General features: G+C 30.6%; 2 protein-coding genes across 6 annotated transcripts; one reads left to right on the forward strand and one right to left on the reverse strand.

Annotated features, from left to right (window-relative positions):
• Positions 1-402: 402 nt before the first annotated feature.
• Positions 403-12,827, reverse strand: LOC117692409 (bactericidal permeability-increasing protein). 3 transcript variants are annotated; one of them, XM_034480157.2, is made up of 17 exons: positions 12,744-12,827; positions 12,541-12,611; positions 12,326-12,454; positions 12,005-12,119; positions 11,427-11,579; positions 11,228-11,289; positions 10,172-10,371; positions 9,819-9,897; positions 9,527-9,618; positions 8,502-8,678; positions 6,822-6,887; positions 6,192-6,371; positions 5,980-6,047; positions 3,414-3,456; positions 3,258-3,321; positions 1,136-1,209; positions 403-796 (listed from the first exon to the last, which is right to left on the reverse strand). In XM_034480157.2, exons 3-17 carry the CDS (start codon positions 12,447-12,449, stop codon positions 752-754), a joined length of 1,542 nt encoding a protein of 513 aa, XP_034336048.1. In that variant the 5' UTR covers positions 12,450-12,454; positions 12,541-12,611; positions 12,744-12,827; the 3' UTR covers positions 403-751. The 3 variants fall into 3 exon arrangements, with proteins under 3 accessions (XP_034336048.1, XP_034336047.1, XP_065934764.1); XM_034480156.2 differs by lacking the exon at positions 12,744-12,827 and having other exon boundaries at positions 12,541-12,733; XM_066078692.1 differs by lacking the exons at positions 3,258-3,321; positions 12,744-12,827 and having other exon boundaries at positions 12,541-12,735.
• Positions 12,828-17,878: 5,051 nt separating this feature from the next.
• On the forward strand, positions 17,879-25,147 carry LOC105323765 (bactericidal permeability-increasing protein). Of its 3 annotated transcripts, XM_034482952.2 has the most exons (16): positions 17,879-18,024; positions 18,627-18,807; positions 19,422-19,521; positions 20,460-20,591; positions 20,993-21,066; positions 21,311-21,474; positions 21,601-21,664; positions 21,847-21,938; positions 22,114-22,290; positions 22,425-22,490; positions 23,021-23,188; positions 23,280-23,347; positions 23,539-23,578; positions 23,950-24,013; positions 24,458-24,534; positions 24,877-25,147. In XM_034482952.2, exons 2-16 carry the CDS (start codon positions 18,702-18,704, stop codon positions 24,916-24,918), a joined length of 1,434 nt encoding a protein of 477 aa, XP_034338843.2. In that variant the 5' UTR covers positions 17,879-18,024; positions 18,627-18,701; the 3' UTR covers positions 24,919-25,147. The 3 variants fall into 3 exon arrangements, with proteins under 3 accessions (XP_034338843.2, XP_065934766.1, XP_065934765.1); XM_066078694.1 differs by lacking the exons at positions 17,879-18,024; positions 19,422-19,521 and having other exon boundaries at positions 18,665-18,807; XM_066078693.1 differs by lacking the exons at positions 17,879-18,024; positions 18,627-18,807; positions 19,422-19,521 and adding an exon at positions 19,653-19,750.
• Positions 25,148-25,542: the final 395 nt, after the last annotated feature.

A 25,542-nucleotide genomic window follows, 5' to 3' on the forward strand; every position in this document is an offset into this window, starting at 1 on the left:
TACATAACTTACATAAGAATTAAAAATATCATTTTCATCTCAAATCGTGTCCAAGTCCCATTAAAAGTTTTCTAGAGGCAAACTACCTGCCTGAATTGAATTCCTACAGGAAATACTTTTCTCTTACAGGGAATATATAATTCTCATAGAATTTTGTTAAAATCTTATAGAATTTTTCCTCAGAAAAATGACTTCTCCTATGGGGAATGTTATTCTTCTATGCGATATTAATTTTTAAAAGCTAAATATTTCACCTGTCAGGTGATACCAATAAAAAAAATGTGGTTGTATACACTCTCTGGACAATGTTCAATCATTAATATATAATGTTAATATTATCAATGATCAGCCAGACAAATTATAAGAATACATGTAGTTATCCGATACATAAGGACTTAGACACACGTTAAGATACATTTATTACAATGTATTGAAAAAATAAAGTAAAATAATAATTAAAAAAAACAATACAATAAAGTGCAAAATCTTGAGTAAAATTTGCACTTTTAAGTTATGTTTTCCTTTCCGATTGTTCATTCTCTTTCATTAGACAGTTTTAATCTGATAGTTACTCCACTGTCTATACAATTTATTTAAAAAAAAACCCAAAAACATTTTGACTGATATTTTATTGGTCGGTTATCAAAACTCCACGATCTACATGTACATCTGAATAACTAATCATTTTTGCATCTTTTTTTTCCAATATCCAGTTATACAGGCAGGACCAAAGTCTTGAGACAAAAGCATCCTACTTTTCAATATGCACAAGGTCGCTTCCAATTAGAATTATATCCTGAAACAAAGAACACATGAAACTGCAATATTTATTAAATTTAATATAGATTTTGTATTGCTGTATAAAGAGCGGACTTGGCTGAAAACGTTAACAATAATTAAACAATTTGTTTAATTTGGACTTTAGATATCTGTTCTATTTATTTAGGTAATTTTTTGCGGTACAATATAAATTATATTGGACAATTCTTTGTCTGAATTTTTAAATTGAGAGATAAAAATGGTGATGGACAACTGATAGAAATACAGGCAGACAAGTAGACACAGACAAGTATTTTGCCTCGAAATAGAGCCTTATGATAAGAAATTGTATGAATAAACTGCACAGTATAACTACCTTTCTAAGTTCGATTGTAGAATTATATAATTCTACATGAGCCACAGGAATACCAAATCCGGTTTTTCCAAACTCTAAAATATACGAAAACGATAAGGATAATCATTTTGACAGAAATAATGAACAGCAAACTTGTTCCAATAAATGACTTTTAAGTGACATTAATTTTACTTTTTTAAAATATTTTTTTTCTTTTAAAAACCTGCGATTGTGCAAAATATATATTTCATACTCATCTCTTCTTTAAAAAAAAATGACCATGTTTTGGTACTAAGTCCTTTTTTTAGTCAAATGAACGAATATGTACAGGTACTATACGAAATTAACAAGAGGACCATGGCCCAATCGCTCACCTGAGCAACAATCACCATAATTAAATCAGCCTTATGGAGTCATATATACATATTAAATATCTTGACAATGTACTAGAATAGGTTCTGTAAAAAAAATATTTCCAATTATTCCTCCTGAAATTCTTAATATGTGAAACATCGGGCCCTTTTGTAAAAGGATGATTTCATTCATAGTCATATCACATAATATTATTGAGTATTGCAGCTATCATGATGATCATAAACAATTGTTCATATATCCAGAAATCTACATCACACTTTGAGCCCCTGGTAGGACCACAGTCTATGCGATTTAGAATAAAAAATTATAGTCAAGATGCTCGCATATAAGTAATACATGTGTACCACATAACATTAGAGTTTTAGAGAGTAATTTCGGGGGGGGGGGGGGGTTTCATATGTAAAAATTGATTGAATTGAAAAAGTGAAAAAAATTCATCAAAGTTACAGCTTTTCTATTCAATTTGTTTTTTAGAAGAGATTTTTAAAGATTATTCTCTATATTATCATAATTTTATGTTTTATTTACCATTTCAACCCGCCTCTCCCACATTGTGACTCAACCTTACCCTGGGGATCATGATTAGAACAAACTTGAATCTACGCTACTTAAGAATGCTTTACCCACGTTTCAGCCTTTCTGGCCAAATTGTTTTTGAGAAAAAATTTTAATGATTTTTTTTCTATATATTCCCTTATAAAAATTTGGCCTTCCATTGGTGCCCCACCCTACCCCTTGGGATCATGATTTGAACAGTATTGCAATTCCACTCCCTTGGTATGCTTCAGCATACGTTTCAGTGTTTCTGGCCGGACAGTTTTTTTAGAATAAGATTTTTGAAAAATACCAACTAATTTTCAATCATAATTAAAATAAAAAACTTGAATCCCCTTCACCCAATTATGCTTTGTTCCAAATGTGTTTGAAATTGGCTCAGTGGATCTGTAGAAGAAGTTGAAAATGTAAAAAGTTTACGAAAAGACATACAGACGGACACCGGGCGAAATGTGATAAGAAAAACTCAGATCAACTTTTAGCTCAAGTGAGCGAACAATACCATTTTCATGTTTACTGCACCCAGATGGTAAAATCTTAATTTTTTAGTATATTGAAAAAAATACATTTAAGAAAAAAAAAAGATTTTGTCAGAATCAGCCAAGTCTGATATCCTATGCATCACAGTATATTGGAATGAACCGAGTTCAGAAATAAAAGATTTAGATATAAATTATATAAATTGTTAATCAAATTAGCCAAACGAACATATTTCTTTGGATCTTACACATTTAAATATTTTTTTAAAGTATTTTTTTTCACTCTACTTTTATAAAGTATTAATTTCTTTAACAAAATTCTTAATATTCATGTCATTTTATTAAAACTAATTAACACACAAAAGATACCTTGCCATGATAATGGTCGTCAAAATGTCACACAACATTTTTTCGAAATAATGTGTATTTCATATAAATTATCTTAATTACAACCATTCATTATATCAAATGTTTTATTAAACAATTACTGTGGAATCTTTAAAATTCATGGGTGTCAATTTTCGTGGATTGCTTAAATTTAACAGGTTCGTGGGGCGTTATTTTGTGTATTATCTTATACCTTCAAAAGAAAATAGACTTTGTAAACTTGATTTATTAATTCGTGGAGGATTTTAATTTGTGGATGAGAGGTACTCACGAATTCCTCGAAAATTAAGCCACCACGAAATTTAGTGATACCACAGTAATTTAAAATATGTTAAACATAAACTAACCGTTTAATAATGGCTCAACTGTGACTATCACTGCGCTTCGTATGATAAAATTTACCGTCTGAACCTTTTAATACAAAAGTCGTAAATGTATTCGAAGTAAATTCCTGAACCATATCAATTTTTATTTTCATTAATTCTTTAAAAAAAAAAACTTACGTTGAAATCCGATATCGATGAATCAATATTTTCTAAATACGGGCTAAAAAGACAAAAATTTAAAACAAAAACAATGTCAGTATTTGTTATAAGAGAATGAGTTTTGATCAACATAGCTTAAAACAGTTAATAGTATGTAAGAAATTAAAATAAAAGTTTTATTCATTTCAGATTAAATAAAGTTACCTTACTTGAATGCAGAAAACTAATACATGTATTAACAATGATGAAATATATTTCGAAACAGACAGTTGTCTAATTGTATTCCTGATAGGTTTTTTTTCAATATGTTCGTATGTTGTATTATAGCATTGAATTATTTATTTTTGACGTCGTCGTGTCAATAACTGCCGTCAGGTGGGCAGACAATTTGAATAACGCGCGTTGGTTAATGCTTATTTTTACAGTCGCTTACTGAATAAATCAATTATTTACTTAAGTAAGTTTAGCCCCCCCCCCCCAACTCTCATTTTGCTTCCAACGCCTCTGTGTTGCTTATTAAACTGCAAATCTCGTTAGCTATCAAGGAGTTCATTCTGACGACGCGATGAAAACAGAACGCGTTGGTTGTGTTTATATACAAGAACTTACCGAAATAATGCTTCTTAAGAATTTTCCAACACCAGTAAGCATCCATATTCGATATTTTCAATTCCGAATTATTAGCCTAGTACGTGTTTGTTTTATAAAACATCAACAACTGTTCCTCGTTCGAGTAAATTCAAACTAACGAGCATTCGTAACTTTGTGTATGTCAACAAACTTAATTCAAGTCCTCTGATTAATTAGTATTTCCATTTAATCAGGTGATTAAGCTCTTAGAGATAAACAATTATTTCAAGCTTTATTTCAGTGAAACTTTACATTAAAACAGTTAAATTTATTTCGGAAATGACGTACTAAATTGTATTGTGCAAGGTCACAATAACTGCATAACACAACGTTGCATAATCGTTTTTAACCTTTGAAAAAAACATGAATTCGGTAGTCATATAAGGGGCTGTCTCAAAAGCTTCATAATATAAATTAAATTGTATGAGATAAATAGAACATCTATAATTGTGTGATTTTATATTAGCTTTATCCAACTAGTTGAAATAATGCGTATATATTCGAGGCTTGCCTCGCGAATATAACCATTTCAACTCGGCAAGCCTCGCGAATATATACACCATTTTAACTCTTTGGATAAAGCTAATATAAAATCACACATTTAAAATATCCTCTATGTATGAAATATATTTTTAACTGATGACAGAAATCAATGTTTGGGAACTACTTAATATGTAAATTACATGTAAATTTATACGCAGTGATTAGTTGTTTCATTCAGAGGCATTTTAAAATCTCATAATTTAATTTAAAAAACACAGTAGAACGTAAATATAATATTACTAAAAGCTGTTTTGTATGAATGTGAATATATAAAATGCAAATAAAAATTTGTAAATGTCATGTTTTGTTTTACATATAAATTATTCAATTCTAGATCGATGTAGCACACTTTCTGGTTGGCTGAAAAAATATTTCATATCGAATATAGAAGTTGCTCATGTCACAGTAAAGATTAACGTCAAAAGCATGCTTTTGTTTCAATCCGCCTGACGTTACGTTTTAAATTTTTACAATTTAATGCCATTTTAAAGGCCTAAATGACGGTTTTTATCTTCGATTAATAGGGAAAAATAAGTTATAAGAAATGCATTCAACAGTTTGTTTTTTGGGGTTTTTTTGAAACATTTTATTGAAACTCTTTTACAATTTTACATATATGGTACAAGAAAAATTAATATATAGCATAATATGATGCAAAAGAGTTATATATGATAGAGAAAGAAAAAAGAGAAAAAAAGACAGACGGGCAATCACATGATGTACATCAAACATAAATCAGCTATGTATATTTTACTTCTAGTAATAACTGTAATAGATTTTGGGTTCATAAGTTCTATGTAATAGCTAATACATGAATATATGCTACCAACAGCAAATCACAAATTGCTTTCCATTCTCTTTCATATTCTAAATATTTGCAGTTTTTTAATAACATAAATTTCTGAATAAGGAATCTTTTGGCAATTATGATACTTAAGCTAAAAAAGTCAAGTTTTTGGATAGATTGAATTTACAGGAAAAAATGTTTTACAATAAGTATCAGTAAGTTCTGAACTCTGTATAATTTATTATTGTTGTATTTACCAAAAAGTATGCTTATTTTATCAAAAACAAAAGACACATTATATTTTGTTAAGAACAGCTCTTCAATTCTATACCATATATCCTTAACTTCAAGCATTCTGTAAATAAATGTTCTATTGTTTCAATGTTTAAATTACATAAGCTACAAAGAGGAGAGTCCTTAAGCTTAATTTTAATAGAGATAATTATTTGTAGGAACAATTCTATGTAGTATTTGATATTGCATCCATTTTGCATTCAATAGTTTTAATACCTATATAAAAGCAGCAGTTTAAAAAGCGTAAACTGCCTCAACACATTTTATATTCGTATAAATTGGGTAGCTATTGCATTCATTCCTTAAATAAAAGAGACAAATTATACTTACTCAATAGCATCAACCACTGCATGTAATGTACTCCCATTAACCCACAATTTAATCTGCATACTAACTTTCTATCAAAGAAATTAAATTCAGAGAAAAATTATCATTTTGTTTATCAAAATAGTCGACCATGATTTAAAATACCAACAACAATAATTAACATGTGTCTTATCAACTTTAACTAAACGTTAAATTTATAAACTAGATTAAATTACCCCATTTAATTTTGCTATTCCGATAGTCTCAATGTCATGTTTTTGAACTGGATCTCTAACGTAAGCAAACATGACGATTTTGCCTTTTATCACAGCCAAGTTCTGCTCGAACTTTACGTCTGGTGTTTCCAAACTGTAAAGGTCTAAGTCAATGTAATGATTTGGATATTTTTCAGCTAACTGAAAAGAAAAAAAAAACTATTTTCATAACGTCACTATGCTTGAATATTCCTCATGGATAAGTTAGGTTGAATAGAATAGAAAAATGATAAGTAAACATTTTCGATAGAGGAAAGGTAATTAATCTATCAAGTTAACGAAAATTTTAATGTTTTATTTTCTTAAGTTTTTTCAATCAATCTTATCAATCTTATCATAGCCCCTCTGTTACATAAAAACGCAGAAAAAACTTAAAAACATATTTGTGCTAAAAATTATCAACTGTTTTTTGTTGTTGTTGTTGTTTTTTTTTTTTGCTATGTAAAGGTTATATAAGACTTACAATGAATGATCATAGTGTAACATATATTGTTTGGGTAAAAAACTTACTATTTACTAATATGGCAACCATCTGTGCGTTCTGTATATTAACAGCGCACTGTATTTTTAATATATTTTTTGATAACTCACCAGTGGCACTAATCTCCCAACACAGACTCCAGTTTGACAGGTTGTATTTAAACCACCGTTCTTCAACTAAAAAAAAATATTTCGACTTCTTTGTCAACCATTCTGATCATTTATAATCCAAGTAAATTTCTTAAGGTCAAGATCTATTAAATGAAAGGTGCCTACAGGTACATAAAATTTAAGAGATAAATTCTTTCAATGATGCTTCATAACATTAGCTTTGTTTGATAGGGTGTACCGGGGCTAAAACACAATTAAAAATCATGTTTTTAACTGTCATTTTCAATGAAATATGAAGGAATTGAGGATCAAATTTCAGAGTTTTATAATTTTTTGATTAATAAAATATTTCTAGAATGCCTACAGTTTCCCCAAAATGGAATTAAACAACCTCTTGACCCCCTCTTTAAAATGATGTCAAACTGAATATAGGTATCGGGATTACTTTTCCCATGATTTAACATAGAATGACAAGAATTTGTTCAATTTTCTACGAAAATCCTTTAAAGCCGTAAAGTACGGGAAAAAGATTTTTAAAATCAATTATGACGTCATAATAATTCTAGCGACAAAAATACACCCTGGAATCATTTACTATACTCTGTCCTGAGTTTTTGCTTCCATCACTTTTTGCTTGATATTTCGATAATAGTATATACCTTTGTGCTCAAACTACGTTCATCCACTAATATGAAAAATGTCCAGATTATCTGTTTTGAAACGCCCCCTCTACCGCTTCAGGTTTCAATACACATAAAAAAAATGAAAGTCTACGGAGATTTTGCATTGCATCAGCCATTCAATAAGCCCGGATGATAATGTTAAAAATTGCGCGATGTATTCCGAGTGTATTTCGAATGGAGAAAAGATGTAAACATTTCCCATTACAAATCTCCGTAAGAAAATTGTTTTCGTTCCTGTGAAATTTTATGAGTGAAAAGGGATAATTGTTCAATGAAGATATCTTGTTTTATCCATTTCATCGATTTCAATTGTTGTTTTTTTTCACAGGTATGTGTATTTTCATTAAAAATCATCAAAAATTGATGGAAGCAATAACTTGGGACAGACTTTAGATCTTGACCTGACTAGATCTTGACCTTTAGGTCTAGTAAATGATTCCAGAGTGTCTGTTTTGGTGCTAGAACCATTATGACGTCATAATTGATTTGACGAATCTTTTCCCGTAATTTATGGCTTTAAAGGAATTATGTAGAAAATAAAACAATATTTAGACATTCTATATTTAATCACGGGAAAAGTAATCCCGGTACCTATATTCAATTTGACATCATTTTAAAAAGAAGGTTAAGAACTTGTTTAATGCCGTATTTGGAGAGACTGTAGGCAATTTAGATATATTTCATTAGTCAAAAATTGACAAAACTTACTTTTATCTTTCATATTTTATTGAAAATCGTTGTTTAAAACATGATTTTTCATCGTGTTTACCAAAAATTAAAGCCCCGGTACACCCTATAAAACAAAGATATTGTTATGAAGCATTATTAAAAGATTTAATATCTTGAATTTCATAAACCTGTAGGCACCTTTCATTTACTAGATCTTGACCTTAATCAAAACTTGTGCTCTGAAATGCATGTACTATTCATTTGACATAAAGATTTTTTTTTTTTAATGCTTTTATCTCCGAAAGATACAGGTTAAAACCACATTTACATCCTCAGCCGTGATTTTTTGATGTAGATTTCCGTGAATTTGAAACCCTTCCAGAAACGCTTTTATTGTATCACCGGACGCCCACAAGTATAACATCCTATTATTATAAGGTAGATCATAGTTAGAGATGGGGGTTGTTTTGTAAATTTCATCAGTCGTATACCACGAAACAGTGCCCTGCAAAACAATATTCAGAAAAATTTAGGAGAGATAATGTTTACACGCATAACAAGATAATGATTAATTATATGTTCTATTAAAAAAACCCTTTTCCCCCCAAAATGACAGGTATAGTCAACGCGACAGTGTTTGCAAATATGTATTCTCTTTCAAATACTCTTCCCCCAAATAAAATGTAAGGATCAATAAGGATCGATGGCTGTAACATTATTTACAAAAAACTTACTTGATATTCACTCTTATTGACACACGTCTGAATATTTTTACATTGCAATTTAACATATGGAATGACAATAATGTACGCGTGACTTTTACAGGTCTATGAAAAAGTTAGATCATTTGTTAGGTTATATGACAAATTTGCGTTTCTTTGCTTTCTGAATGAAGTTGTTCACCGCATTTAGAGACCTCATTTTGAAATCAAACTTTTAAAAATCTTTATAATAACATGTTAACCTAATAAATAAGATAGTGTTAATCCATCAATATTCGTTGTAAATCAATTTGTGTGGATTTGGGTTGATGCTTGAAATTTAAATATTTATAGGTTTAATATCTAATATTGTGTTTTATTGATAGGCCATGACTTAAAAACTGTGATTTTTCACTTGAACCAAGAAAGCTGATGCACCCGAATATTAATGAAAACAAGTTTACCTTTTTACTGATAACAATTTGACAGAATGATAATAGTTGTAATCAAGGTATCTATTTGATATTTAACGAGACCTAAGCAGAAAAAAAACAGTATTTCCTGCAGTTGTGTCAACAATTTCCGCACATTGTCAATGAAATGCATGAATAAAAGCATAAGATATCAGAAAGCACAAATACATTGTAGTTACCTTGTGAAAAGTATCAATATAACTTTCGTTGTACAAAGGTTTCTTAGGCATCAACAAGTCAATGGTAAATGTTTTGTTAATGTTTGGGATTACTGTCCACATATAAAAAATAAAATTAATTATTTCATTACATCGTCACCGAAAAAACGATGTATAGATTGTAGTAGTCGAATCAATTCATTTAACATTCCTGTTTTTATTAACATTTTTCATAGAGACAAGCCTTTATATTTAAATTATCACGTATTGAAAGAGTATGTACTACTGAAAGGTTTTAATAAGTGACACTTACAATCTATTTTGTTTCTTAATAACATCGTCAAGTTTTTATTTACGAATTTTTCTATCAGCACACACGCCTCCTTCTTCAACTTAAAATTGAAGTAATATCATAAATGTATATAATTCAGTTTTCCTTAAAATATCTTAGTAATTAGACACGTACTTTTATAGAAGAATGAGAAATAAAAATTTAGACAATAAAAAGGAAGAAAAATGACTGTACAAACGCCTGGCTTATTATTGATTTTATCTAAATGAAGGAATATCTTTCAGACGCTCCAAGTGTAAAAAGACTACTTATTGGACAATGAAAAACATAACTCGATAATGAAAAAAAATATCAAATTGAAAATAAATTCTCACTCCATTCAATGTCTCATTGAGGCGATGTTCTATGAAGAGTTCTTCAAATGTTGATTTTCCTCTTGCGCAGACTTTTTTCTCTGATCTTGTGCAGTTTGAGAACTCAATTGTTGGATAAAGTGCTGGATCTGACGAAGGGATGGCGCATTTATCGGTGCTGTTACACATGTGTGACATTAAGTATCCATCTTTATCCCTGTCTGGATAGTAATGAAAAGAATGGGAGAAATCAATGAAAATAATTTTTTAAAAATAATTTCCTAAATTTTGTACTAAATAACTATTTTTAAAAAATAAATTAAGAAACAAAATATAAATTTAGTAACCTTAACACGAGCAAACTATTGCTGTTGTTGTTGTTGTTTATTTATTTGGTTGTGTGTGGGCATCTTTCTGTATCAATTCTCAATATTTACATATAATACAATAAATATAAATATAAGCATCGAATGCTTATTTTTGGATATCGTCGGTTATTTAATAAACCAGGCCGTGCAGAAAAATTATCACACCACGGCAACGTAGCGTATTCAATTTGTGTGCACCCCTTGGTGTCTTAAAGGACTGATGACATCCAAAAATAAGCGTTTAGTGCTACGCGAGATGTGTTTTTATAGAGTCACATGCACTGAGCACGAAGGACATACAAACAAAAAGTTTTCAAAATAAAAAAATTGGGTTTTCTTTTCAAATAGATACATTTAATTATCATAATAAAATACATGTAATATTTCGTTTTCAAATGATTCCGAGTTATAAAATTCATGCAGTAAGTTTTGATAAATCTCTTTTAAATAAAAGAAATATGTTTTCATGGTCTTGTACTGAAGAACAATAGACAATGTAAAATATTTATAGATTAGATGTCAAATAATATTTCAAATACCACAACATTTGGGATTTTTATGATTCATTATAAATATTGAGCTCAGAAAAATATTTTTTAAAAAACCACAACTTAAGATTTACATGTTAACGTATTTTTCAATGTTGACAATTAATTGAACAGAAATAAATACCTTGTTGATTAAAAAAAAATAGGCTTAATAATCATACCGATGTTAACTCTGAAGGACCATGGTGTCTTCACAATTACCGAACAATTCTGCTTTTCGTCTCTAAAGTTTAAAAGATAAATTAATTCAAACAGTTAAGGTATACCACAATTTATTAACTTTCCGATAAAGAAAGACTTTCTAGATCTCCCTTACATAGCTATTTTGTACATTATAAATGTAAGGTGCACAAAAATTACCCAGTTAAATTGTGGCATTGAACTTTTCCTCGCAGCGAAGCAAACGCGTCTAAGGCTGTTACTTTCAGGCATCGCAAAGTTGGATCAATGGTGACAGAAAAACTATTGGGGATTCCTTCTTTTGGTTCCTTTGGTTTGGTATTCAAAATCAACCTAAAATTATACAAAATAAACAAGAATATATTTCAAGGATTGATAAATTTTAATTATAATAAAACGTGAATCTTTTCAAAAATACTTAGAAACCTTTAAACTGTGTAAATATTAATGCATTGACTTCGACCAAGGGAAGTTTATTTCAACTGACAAAAAACCAAAATAGGGTAAAACTTTAGATTTTAAAGCTTAGATTTTACATTAAGCATTTCCTGTGAGTAATGGACAATTTCAACATAATATACATGTTTTTTATTTTGTGAAAAAATATTGGATCTAGAAAAACTGTTGTAGCATTTAAATCAAAAATGAATGTTTTTCATCGGAGAAAACACTGACATGAAAAAACAGATACTCGATACATAATATATGATTTATTTATGAATTAAATTGGTTTCAATTTTATTAGTAATTTAATGTACTTGTCAATCCAGTAGTTAACCCCGTCAGCAGTTTCGTTTACATTGGAAATTGAAACATTTATGATTTTCGTCCATTTCCACTTCGGAACTTCCTTATAGATCGCTATATTCACAGCTGTATAAAAGACTTAAATTCGTTCACATTCCTTCCGCCTTGCAATAAAGTACATACATGTATACGATGTACCGGTATAGACAGAACACAAACAAAACAGGAAGTAACATAAGACTCAATCCACATCAACATTGTAAGCATTAATGAATTTAGTTGTTGTTAAATCATTAATAGCATTTGTTTGAGATTTGAGAACAATCAGTTACCGTAGGCCAGCCCTCTTTCTGTAAATCTGAGGACGATGCCGTATGAGTTATTTGGCGAACTGTATAACATCTGATGAGACAAATGCATTGACGTCCAACATAGCATTAGAGAAAGTGACATCATGGTTCCTTAGACAAAAAAAATCATATTTGAAGAAAAAGTACTTGTCCTGGCTTGCTTGCAGTGATAAAAAATATATTAAAAATTAATTTACCTTCGTCCACGTACAATAAGGTTGACTCTTCCTCAATAACTCGCTATAATAATAAACTTCCGTAAGTAGCACTGGGGTGAAATGTGGAAAAAGAGAATTACATCAAAAAGCTGTTTAAAAACGCTATCGGAAAGACACTTTTAACAAAATAAAATTACAAGATTTATATTATCAAATTATATTGGGTTATAAAAATCCCACACCTATATCATCCCATGTAAATAATATGATTTATCAAAGGTTTAATCAAGACTTATAGTGCATGGCCGATAGAAACAGGAACCATTGATTTGGCTTTCCGTGTTTATTGAAATAATTATTTCCTTCTAAGCGCTTAAGTTCAAAGCATGATTTATTTTTAGACCTATTTAATGATTCGTATAGGAATGATATGAAACAAGCAGGAAGGATCCTTTACAGGCACGTTACATAGGGGAGGAGGGGGTGGGCTGTCCCCCTTTACCTTTAATTTTTGGGAGCATATAAAAACTGTAGTGAAATAAATATAGAGTTTGGAATTCTTTCCGTTTTAGCGGTCCAGTGAAAAAAAAACCGATTCCGTCGCAAATGTCACCCGTTCTCACTGTGAATTTGCAGCAAATATTGATGCATTTTTAACCTAAACTCGTTACTTGGTAATCACGATTTGCCATTTATAAAGTACCTGAAATAATTGAGTTCCTTTTACATTAACTTTAAAATTTCAATTTATACACGTATACGTATATTACATTGCTATTTGGGATAGTTTTCCCTTTCCTTTATAGAAATACATTACCAATGGTGATCATGGAACTGCTTCATGTTTCCAATCTCAAAACCGAACAAAAATCTAACATTCGGTGGTTTCCCAGTTCGCCTTAACTGTGAAATACAGAGGGAAAAAGTAATAAAGTAGTAAGACCAAAGAGGATTTTCTGAATTAAACTGCTGTAAAAACAAAACTTGTAAATTGGCGTGATGTTTTGATAATAATTAGTTAAACACACAGATTATAAAACCGGGATAGAATACATCAGAGAATACAAGACTCATTTTTAAAAATTTCCGTCGTTCTATTTAGGAACATATATGATATAGCCAGCTCTTATTGCATCTAAAGTTGAATTTCGAAATACAATGAAAATGATAGGCATTTTCAGACATTTTACATTAGTAATTAGCTAGCTGTTATAAAGTATAATTCACATGCAAAATTGAATTGATTCATGAAAGCAGCTATTTAAACTATTATAATGTATATTTGAGTCCTTATGATTATAGTGACCTTTGAAAATCCACCAAAATCCACCAAAACCAATCTTTATTCACTTTAAAATCATTGAAATCGTAAGGAGTAAAGAAAAGGTTTTTACCATAATCTAATTATAACAATTATAATTGAAACATCAAAGTTTTAAATTATTTTTTTTTTAATTTGTTCAAACATCTTAACTCCTTTGCAAATCCAAACATTTCATTCTATCATGTTCTGATTGTACACAACGGAATGGTTTTTTGTTTTTTTTTACTTAAAACATTAATTTGCAGACACAACTATTCGATAACCTTGCTACTCCATGCAGTTGCTGTTTTGGGTTTTTTTTTTTAAATTTTAGGATCTCTGGCATATAACAAACAAGTTAATTTCTAATTGCATTATGAACAAGTTCTGCAGAATTGTTATGTCTGGTGTTTTCAAACTAAAAACTTTATAAAACTATGTAACAATCTGGATATTGTTTGGCTAACTGCAACCACATATTGCAAACGACTTTTATTGCGTGCTTGACAGTTGATTAATAAGTTCATGATTAAAACATACTATTAGAACGAAAATAATAAGTTATGTATTGTTGGCAATGTATTAAAGTTTTTTAGAACTCTTAAAAAGATTACGTTTTTGTGCATGTGCTACTTTGAGATAAATAATACAGTTATAATATGGGTATAGTTCATTAAATGCATTAGGCGGTAATTATGGTTCATAACTCCGGTCCGTATTTTTGTTCAGCAAATTGTTTCTCTCCTTTATGGATTTAAATTTGCCTTCTTCTTCTTCTTCTTGCCTTGTCTTCTTTTACATATATGTATGACGTTTAATGATGTACTTGATGTAGCGCAAGCCTCATTCCACCAAAAACGGTAAATAAAATACACATACAAATTTAATCTAATATCTTTACGGTTCACATGTACCAGTGCAAATGATTTACTAATTCAGCTGAGCTGAGTTGTTTAAATCTGTTGTAAAAAATGGTTTCTTGGGACTTTCATTTTTCTTTATTTTCTTCATTTTCATTCTGAACAATTGTCTGCTAAATGTATAAAACAGAAAAAAAATCATAGAATTAATTTGACAGGTCTAATAATATGTTGAATAAATATTGAAAAGAAAACTTAAATTTCATGTGTAACTTTCTAAACAAGAACACACATAAAAACTACTGGTATTCATAACTGTCTTTTAAAGGGCTTAATCACGTTTTAAATTTTTCTTTCTTCCACGTTTATTGATATGAATTCCATGTTAAATACTTGTCTCTAGAGACGGTTTTTAATTATCTCTATGTTTTGTTTTTCTAGATAAGTATTTTTTAGTTAATTAGTTTGAATGCTACATGGTCCTTTGACGTAACAGGCACCAATCCTTCAACATTTATTCAATAAATTGAAAACTTTGATTAAAACTTATTAATTAAGCATAGGTTTCATAATCATAAGGTTCTTATAAAGGTCACATAAAACAATATCCTAAGCATATGGAGTCAAATACGGTACTACGAATGTTTATTTCTTAGTAATTATTAGTAATGCTAAAGAAAAAAAATTACTACACGTATTTAACATTCTCTTATATACATGTATATTGAAAAAAATTCATGGTGTTAAAAATCGTTTTAATTATGATCACTGATTTATAGACATACGTTTAAAAACTGTAGACAAAATGAAGTGCTAATTTTGCAGGGTTTCTTTCAGGTCTTTGCACCTTTAAGGTGAACGATCGTTTGTGTTCCTTATGTTTTTTTCTTTTCTTGTAATTTTTCTTGATGTTTTCTCGAGACAGACAACTTTTTTACGATTATCTTCTCCGATGAAAACAAAATAACGTTAACGGTCAAATGTCAAGGTCGTTTGAAAATCTGTATATTAATGAGTTTCGATACCTCTTTCGTTTAGGGTAGTATTGAAATCGTTTTCTACAGATATAGTACGACTTCTTAAGACATTTCGAGATATAGCCATTCGGCCACCGTTTTAAAATAAGTATAGTTATTGTCTCCTTTTGTACAAAATGCTTGTAGTCGCTTTTCCTCTAAAACTATCAGATTGGGTATAGTCTAGAGACTTTTACCATTGTCATTAGTTAACAAAAGAATCCCTCTTAAATCAGTTACTGCTCCTACAAGTTTATCATTTTGGTAACAACTTAACTTCTGAACTATTTAACATTGAGACATCGGACCATTGAAAATGAAGAGTTGACTTTGGTTTATCAAAATGACATGCTAGTAAATATCAAAGATTGGGGTCAAATAAAAATAATCGTACTAAAACTGTTGACATTATTTTCATTAAGTAATGCAGAAAAAGCAATTCACCGATAATATCAAAATAAAATGTTTTAAAAAAAACATAAAAACGATAGGATGGAAAGACCTCTATTTGTTTAAGAACAATTAGTGTCCTACGTGTAGGTTATTTATAAGTCTTTAACAGTTCACAGAGCAACAGTCAATTCATTGCAGTTACTTTAGGTCTTAATTCCAACTCACATACATCTTAGCTGTTATAAAATAACTAGTACAATATAACATGAGGCCCACATCGCTCGCCTGAGGAACAACAGGTATGATGAAGTCAGCGTAGATGAAGTCAGCGTAAATACACGTACTTTCTGGATAACTAGTTTCAATAATGATATACTTTGTATATCAATTGGGTTATTCATTATCGATAGGATTTTCCATAACTGTAACATAACTGTTACAGTAACAATTTAAGAACAATGAATATATATACGTTCATGTAAGTTTGAAACTAAGAAGTTATCGTACAGTGTTGTAACTTATCAATCCAATCGGTAAAAACCGCCAGCAGTGTCATTCATTTTTAAGTACTCTTAATCATATTCGGACCTGATTTAGTAGCGGCCGGCCGTATTTTTAAGGGCTGTAACGAAAGAAATGTCGGATACATTTACATTGTATTCTAATATGTCTATTTTATCAAATACTATAAAGATTAAAATAAGGTTGTTTTGGGAAGTTACTTAATTATTACACATTGTTACAAATAAACGTTAATAAAGGTAATTTGTCATTGCAAATTAGGTCTTTCAATGAAAGCCGAAAAACGATCTCTTACGAATCATTGGTGGAGCTGTAACACATCTGAAGCGATAAATGCAACGATACAGACAAAAAAATATCAGGATTAGAGGTGTCATGTTCTAGACAAGAAATGAAAATATGTTTGCTTCAGAGAGATATTTTCCAAACCAATTAAACAAGAATCTGCCTTCCCTTTTTTTTTTTTTTTTTTTTTTTTAATTCCTCGTTTTTCTTTCATAATTCTACAGTTAGTTTTCGTTAAGAAAACTTCTGTGTCCCGGCTATATGTAGCATACACAACCTGGAAGAAATGCGAGGATAATTTAATCAGTTTTCCTTATAATTAATATATACAGAGCAGGCACGTAGCATGGGGGGGGGGGGGGGGGGGGGGGCCTGCGCAGCAAATATTTTTCTTACATTTAGATACAAAAAATTGAATTAACATGGAGTTGCCCCCTCCCATGTAAAAAATTGAAATGAAAAAAATAAACCGTGTAATTGAAGTTAAAAATATAGCTGCTACTACTACCCCTACCCCCCCCCCCCCCCCACCCCCACCCACACACAAACACACGGATAAGGATTTTCATGATTTTGGAAGGAAACCTGTTTCTTTTTTTTTTTTTTGCTTGTCAAGATTTTTTGGATGAGTCCGCCCCCCCCCCCCCCCCACTTTCAAAAACGATATGCTACGTGCCTGAAGAGAGAGGGGCATGGTCATGTATTAATATTGTTTTTAATTCAACCATTTTACATGGTCAACTGATTACAAGTAACTAACTAATTTCAGGTTTTTCTAATCATCGGCCGAAGTTTGAGTGAATGTTGTCAAGCTTCAAGCGAGAAATATTAAGTTGTTTTTACGTTTAGAAGAACAAAGGATTGCGTAACAATTTACAAAACATGGAAATAACATTACATGTCAGGAACCTTGTTTTCCATTAAACAGAAAAGAATTAAATACTAGTAATTTTGAAGTCTGTATCTCGATTGACCATAAAATATTTTAGAAGCAGTGTAAACATTTTCACTGGAAATAGCACTCAAAATTTCCCAAATCAATATTTATTTTTAGAAGAGGAAATAAATATTCATGAGACAAATAGCACGTGGTTTACACTTGGTTTTAGACAAGCAGGAAGAAGAAGAAGTGTTGTGTGAAAAGGTAGGAAAATGTTGAATATTGTTTATATTAACTATTGAACAATACCAGTTAAGAAAGAGACCATTGCATGTAACAATTTCATTATTTGGAAAACAACGGACTAATTATTTTTCTTTTAACTTTCTCGTACAAATTGCATACAGGAAGTTAATACCGCCACAGTAACACGGGAGGTAACTCGTGATACAACTTCAATCTCAAAAAGTTATCTGAAGTAAACGCACATACATATTATAGCACTGAAGTATTTCAATCATTTTTGTTTGATATAACTAGTAAAGTTAACATAATTAGATGGTTGATTATACGCAAAATGATGTTATATATATTTAACGACTGAAGAATTGCAACAACATTAAAACTTAACTAATCTTTAAATTTATTATCAACCATGGTAGGGAAAACCAACCTTCTACGCTCTGCTAATGTCATTTTTCAGACATTATCATGACATGTACCAGATGAAATACAAAATAAAAAAAAAATAGAAAACCAACAATTTTTTGGTTTACATTCAGAAAATAATATCTGTAAATTGTTAAAATAAAGTAACATGTTAGTTTCTTATGTAAAATAATAATTTTTCACATTTCTTTTTCCAGCCACAAAGTCGAGAAAGTGCACAGTCGAAGGAAGGGCAATCTTATATATTTTAAACGATCCGGAAAACGGTGATCATGCAGCAAGTGTGTCTGCTGACTGTAGTGTCCCTGTTTGTGACGTCAGCCCAATGTAAGACCCCCGGCTTACAGACTAGAATCACTGACAGGGCCCTTGAATATGGTACGTATACTTGAGATACTACTTACGTGGAGTGTTATTTCATAAAGTGTAATTTCTTTAAAGTGTGACGAAAAGCGTGGTCGAAAACCAAAAAAAAAAATCCATATACAATAACAAAATGTACTATTTTTAAATCATATGCAAAGACCCTCCGGATATAGGGTGGGGTCATTTGTAAAACTAGATATTTTAAACACATCTCGAAGATTTTTTAAGAGCTCTACTATAATTAGTGTATTTTTGCAATATTGTAGCAAAACAATCTTACTTTGGATTGTGAATATCAGGGACTGAAAGATGGGAAAATATGTATATATATGATGCAAAAGAGGCTAGAGAAACTCTAAAGTTATCAATCCAAGGCTTGTCAAAATCGGTCAAAGGGTTTACTTTTGAACGATTCTTTTAAAATGTTGGTTATCAATGAAATACATGTATATTGTGAAGAATAATTGACATACTTTTTGGCACCTGAGTGACATATAAATACATATTAAATACATGAGTCAGCGAAGATCTATATTAAATTTGGACCAGCTATGTCCCAGTTCTTCATGTGTATTGCTCGATCCATCTCTCCTAAGAGTATAAATGTCTGTATTTCTTAAAAATAGCTACAGAAGTGGCTCTTGATATTTTGTCCAAACAAGTGACGGGTCAGCAAATACCAGACCAACATGGCCAGTCCGGTGACGTCAAATTCGACATTACAGGGTACTACTTGCTATTTCGATTGTACAATGTATTTATTATTTACATGATACTTGCTTGTATTTATGAGTCCTACAATGTGTCCATAACGTTGTCCTTTTTGGGATTTGATTTTAATCAACTCTCCTATGCAGTTACTCTGGCAAACCGAAAGTGAAACAGTGTTTGGACCTAAGCACAAATCATCACCGCTGACAAGACTTAGTTCATGAAAATAAGAGAAAAATTCAAAGTAATGTATGCTGAAGCATTGTTTTTCAAGGAAACTTATCAATAAACACTTTGAAAATAGTCAGATTTTATATAATACGAACAACTAAGATATTTTTATAGTCTCATGTATTCCTACGCCAGAGTTTAATATACTAGCCTAGTTCAACCAAACGCTCGGCTGTCTCCGTAAATCTCCGATAAGCAGAAACTTTAAGACTCTCTTTCTTGTCGGAGATTAACGGAGACAGCCGAGCGTCTGGTTGAACGAGACTACAGTTCGATATCAATAGTGCTTGGATCCATAAAATTTTTAGAATTGCTTCGATTACTTATACATAGTTTGAAATCTATCTGTAGTAAATATTACACAACATGATTCATATAGGGTTTCTCGAAATTCTTGTCGGAAAAGTCTAAAATTCATAAAAATAAAGTGTGTAATTTAAATACAGACTAGAAACTTATTGCCATGAAAGATAAGTTGATTTTAAAATAAATGATAATCGATAAAATCAACTCCCGTCAGTACTTCAGTACTTTGATTTGTTTTATAATCACATGTTTCGTAATTTCTGAGTGGCCTTTTTGTAGACGCACAGTTGTTATTAAAATACAAAAATAATCAATTTTTGTTTACATAATTTTATTTAATAACAATTTTTTTTAATAATAAGTATTGCCAAAGTAAACACGGTTATGATATTTAATTTCCTAGCTTGTTTTTCTAGAATGAATGTTAAACAGTTCACAAAGCCCAGCAGTCGAGTATCCCTGATTCAGAACGTCGGTCTTTCTTGGTCCACGAGTGGAACGGGTCTAGCTATCCATGGAGACTTCAAATACAAATACAGGAAAGGGATGTAAGAACTTACATTTAGTTATGTGCACCATTTATAGATCATGGCAAATGTATTGCATCATTTAACGACAACATAGAAGAATGCATTTTCGATTTTCAGAAAACATACATAATTATAATCAAATTTACTAGTATCGGATAAATTAGATTATTAATATTTTAACAAATTATAATCAGGGGTAGAGAAACAGGCGAGGAAGCGTAAATTCTTCAATAAATATGGGCGTTCTATCGATTTCCAAATAAGTACGGGAGGAATTTTGTGTCGACCCCATTGAATCAAGAATAAACGGTTTTAATAAAATGTGATGAAAGGTCAAATTCGTTTTTCAACAATAATACAAAATGTAAAATCAATTATTGATGGATGATGTACGTGTAAAATCGAAGTTTGAATTTCAGAATCAAAATTTCTGATCACGGTAGCTTTGATTTGAAAGCGAATGGTATTAATTTCCAGGTAAAGATAGAAATAGGTAAGAATTGTTTTTATTTGAACGATATGTGTAATGAATTTAGAGTGGATTTAAATGAATCTTTATTTAAGAATTCGAATGTTATTATCTGTAAATTCATGTTCAAGATCTCTCTCTCTCTCTCTCTCTCTCTCTCTCTCTCTCTCTCTCTCTCTCTCTCTCTCTCTCTCTCTCTCTCTCTCTCTCTCTCAATACGCAACATCCAAATGGTACTGAAACACATATAGCTAATTTCATTACCAAGGAATGGACGGTACCGGGCGCCCTACTATGAAGGCTGTAGGGTGTAGCTGTAATGTCGGGTCAGCGGACATCAAATTCCACGGAGGAGCAGCGTGGATCTATAACTTGTTTTCAGGGCAACTTGAAAATAAACTGAAAGATATGGTTGGAGGCGGAAATGGATTAGTACGATTGATTTTTTTAAAACTGCTACATAATAAAGAACATGTAACTAAAGTTTAACAGAAACCTTTAAAATTAATGAAATAATTTTGTAAAAATCTATCTTTAACTAGGGTTCTTTTTTTTTAGCTTTGCAAACAGTTGAACACTTTGATAGATGTAAACGGAATGAAGAGTTTGCAGAAATTACCTGGTCACTATTAAATACGACATTTATTTTAACAATAACAATTTAATCTATGTAAAAAGTAATATAATTGTGATGCAAACGTTTATATTCATCAAATAGCCTGATAGTGAAAAAATATACTCCTATTCATCGTGTACGTGTAAATTCTACAGCGAATTCAAGTATGAACCCTTTATTACTTGCAGTAACTGTGCAAATTGCGAAGAGGTTTTTACTGGATTACAGATTTTTATCGAAACCCTCATTTCAAACAAAATTTATGGAAACCTATCACAAGGTAAATAGACTTGAATATATCTTTGATGGTGTAAAGTGACGAAGAACACATTTTCTGTCTCTAACTCAAACATAGCGTGTGACATCCTTTTTATGTACACCTATCATAAACAAAGACAACACACCGTACGTCAATATTATGATGAAAGAATGACGTCATGTCTTCTTTGCTACAGGGAGAAGTTTACTGGAACGCAGTTCCCGTGGATGCCCCATTTGCAGCCCCACCTTTGTTGAAATCCTCAGATACTTCCAGAATGATGTATATCTGGCTATCTGACTACGTCTTCAATACGATGTCTTACAATGCATTGAAATATAACCAATTGCAATATAATGTTACAAATAAAGATGTAAGTGGAAAATAAATAAATGTTTTAATCTTAAACTGATATAAATATTATAACGAAACGTAAGAGAGAGAGAGAGATAGAGAGAGAGAGAGAGAGATAAAAATTCATTGAAACGTTTGTTTTTATTTGTTCAGCTTCCATCTGGTGTATTGAATACGACTTGTCCTCAATCAACATGCATTGGGAAAATAATAAAAGCAGTAAGTACATGTAACCTATAAGCAATCAATACAGTATATATTATTTAAGGTCAACTGACTGTAGACGTTCTGCATTGCGTCATGACAAGGCAAATAATATGACATCGGTCAGAAACCAGAGCATAACAAAATCTTGTTAGCTTGGTTTTTTTTTTTTACACAAGAAGTGTTTTGTTTTTAAATGTTACCTATAAAAATATCCCTTATACAGATTGAAAAACAACGAAAATGACTTCAGAGAAGAAGATGGAAAATATTTTTATACAATAAATAGAACATATAGTTAATCATTTTAAGTATTTATACATGAATGTAGAGTCTATGAGAAAAACAGAATACGAATTTCATAGTGGACAACAATAATTTTAAAAACTTATCCTTCCTTACTTACAATAACCCTTACAAAATTTTTTTCTAAGTTATATATATATATCACTCATGTACATGTACAATGTAGCTATTTAGAGAAAGCAGGAATGATAAAATTTCCGCCAATTTTTTGTTTTCTTTTGATAATTTAACCCTGACAGATTGGCACCAAATTCCCAAACACCACAGTGATGTTGTACATGAAATCTACATCAATGCCAAACATGACGGCACAGAACGGATCTACGGTAGTGAACGCTTCCGGGGACATCGTGTTCTTTGCGCAACAACCGGGCGGAAAATACACCTACTTCCTAACGCTGTCAGCAGTAAGTAGTAATGATTTTTAGGAATTAAAAAAATCAAAACGTTATTAGAATATTTTTATTCATGCAGCATCTTAAAACCTTCCTATTTTAGACGATGTCAACCACGATTTCTCTGATGATACAAAACGAGAAAGTTTTCGCTAAAGTCCTCAAATTACCGTAGGTGTCATTAATTTTATTTACATTGAATGACTGAAATGTTAGTAGTATCTTGACCGTATCATGAAATAATGAAACGAAGCTCATATACATTACATAGTTGAATATTCACGCAAGTAATTTTTTTCGACATCATCATATCTCTTAACCTTAATTATATAATAATGAAGTAATGACTTTTTTCTTGGCAGTATATCAGTAACCGTGAAAGATTCGAAAATTCCGGTATCGGTAAGTTATTGTTAAAATTATTTAAATCCACGAAACAATATTGATTATTTTTAAATGAAATAAAACTTTAACATTCTATAGCTATAATATGTAATAAAGCTTTTTTATCGGATTTTATAAATTACTTTAAAATAATTTCGTAACTAATGTGCTATTGTTATTCATTATAATTTTTCGTTTTCTTTGTATTTTCCCCTATTACTTAACAAATCTAATTTGAGTTCATAATACTGACAAAACCGATTCACGATGAAGCCACTTTTCACATTCCATATCCCAGGGAACCAACAAAAGATGCCAGTTTACTTTTAAATTTATAAAAAGTAATGTGTTTAGCCCATCAAAATGTATTTAATGTCTATGTATTTCAGCCGGAGGGGCTCAATTTCATCGTAAAAGGCATTGTCTCTGTCTTCGTCGAACCAAAACTTAATGGTAAGATGCAGTCCAAGGTTGTCTTAATTTCCTTTCGTATGTACAATATGTACATATGTTCATGTATATAAACACTTCTATGAAGCAATTTAAAAGCAGTTAAGTTCTAGTGTTTTTTTTTTATTATTTTTAATTTTTTTATTTTTTTTTTTATTTTTTTTTTGCTGTTTAATAATGCCATTATGGTTTTTAACCGTCATTTAACAGTATATTGAAATAAACGAATCAGAATGGATAAGAAAAGATAAACCTTTAATACTGACGAAATACAACAAATTGATTTTGTTCTAATTAAGACGTAGTGTGCTCAAATGTAACATATCCAATTGTTTTTACCAAATATTTACTTGTACATTGTTAAATGCAACTCAGTTAGTTTTCGAATGAGAATAACGAGTTCATTGAAGTCAAAGTACTGATTGAGGGATCACTTCTCTTTTGCAGAACTCGGGGCAGCGGGATTCCCTCTTCCTGTCATTAATTCCGTGCATTTCACGAACACACAACTGACCGTCGCCAAGGTACATTTCATTTTAAACCCTACTGTAAGGCAAAGTTTTTGTCTTTGTGTGGATAAGGAAGAGAGTTATCTTGAAAGAAATCCTGTTTTAAAATTAAAGAAAGATGTCTCATGTTTGGAATGTCTAATTCCCTTAGAAAAACGGAATGTTTCTTTTTTCAATAAGTGTCTATTAAATTTTTTTTAATTCATACCCACGTTGTATTTTCTTTAACATGTGTTCGTTACGAGGAGGAAAAATGAGGGGGCTTTATAATATTGACTATTCTTATATAATAATATGCCTTCTAAAGAACAATATGCATTTCGTCAGTTCATCCAATATATTCTTTTTATTCAACAGGACACACTTTTGATTGCAACAGATCTGAAATACAGTGGCTGAGACACAAATAAAATTTTCAAAAAGACACTTTTGGAAATCGAATTTTTTAATCAAATTGGAGAGAGAGAGAGAGAGAGAGAGAGAGAGAGAGAGAGAAAGAGAGAGAGAGAGAGTCAATCGTGTTTTACTTAAAACACATGTGTAAACTAATTTGCATTTTTTTCACAGAAGACGGATATATTAAATCCTTTATTCTTGTACGATGTACAAATAAACTATATATGTGGTTTTTAAGATTCCGTGTTTTATTTTGTTACATGTATTTAAATATGTCAGATTGACAAGTGATAAATATGTTAAAAGAAAGTGGACTATATCATTTGAAAAGTGTATTATTAGTGACTTAAGTTATAAAAAAAAATCTACAAATTCATTGTAAAGATATCTAACGTACTTGTATTGTAGCAATGAATAAGATTCCTAAGGTACTCCCAGCCCATCGGACCTACAAATCTGAACAATATCATAATATTACATCAAATCCGATACCATTTGTTAGCAATGCGTTTCTAGATTCAATGTTTTTTTTCACAGTATAATAAAAAAGGAAATGTTTAGTTACCTAAAGTCTTCATTTGGTAGATGCACGTGTTGTTTTTCGGGTTGTGCAGTTCTTTATTAAAA

This window comes from Magallana gigas, chromosome 3 (assembly GCF_963853765.1).
Source record: "Magallana gigas chromosome 3, xbMagGiga1.1, whole genome shotgun sequence".
Lineage (NCBI taxonomy): Eukaryota > Metazoa > Mollusca > Bivalvia > Ostreida > Ostreidae > Magallana > Magallana gigas.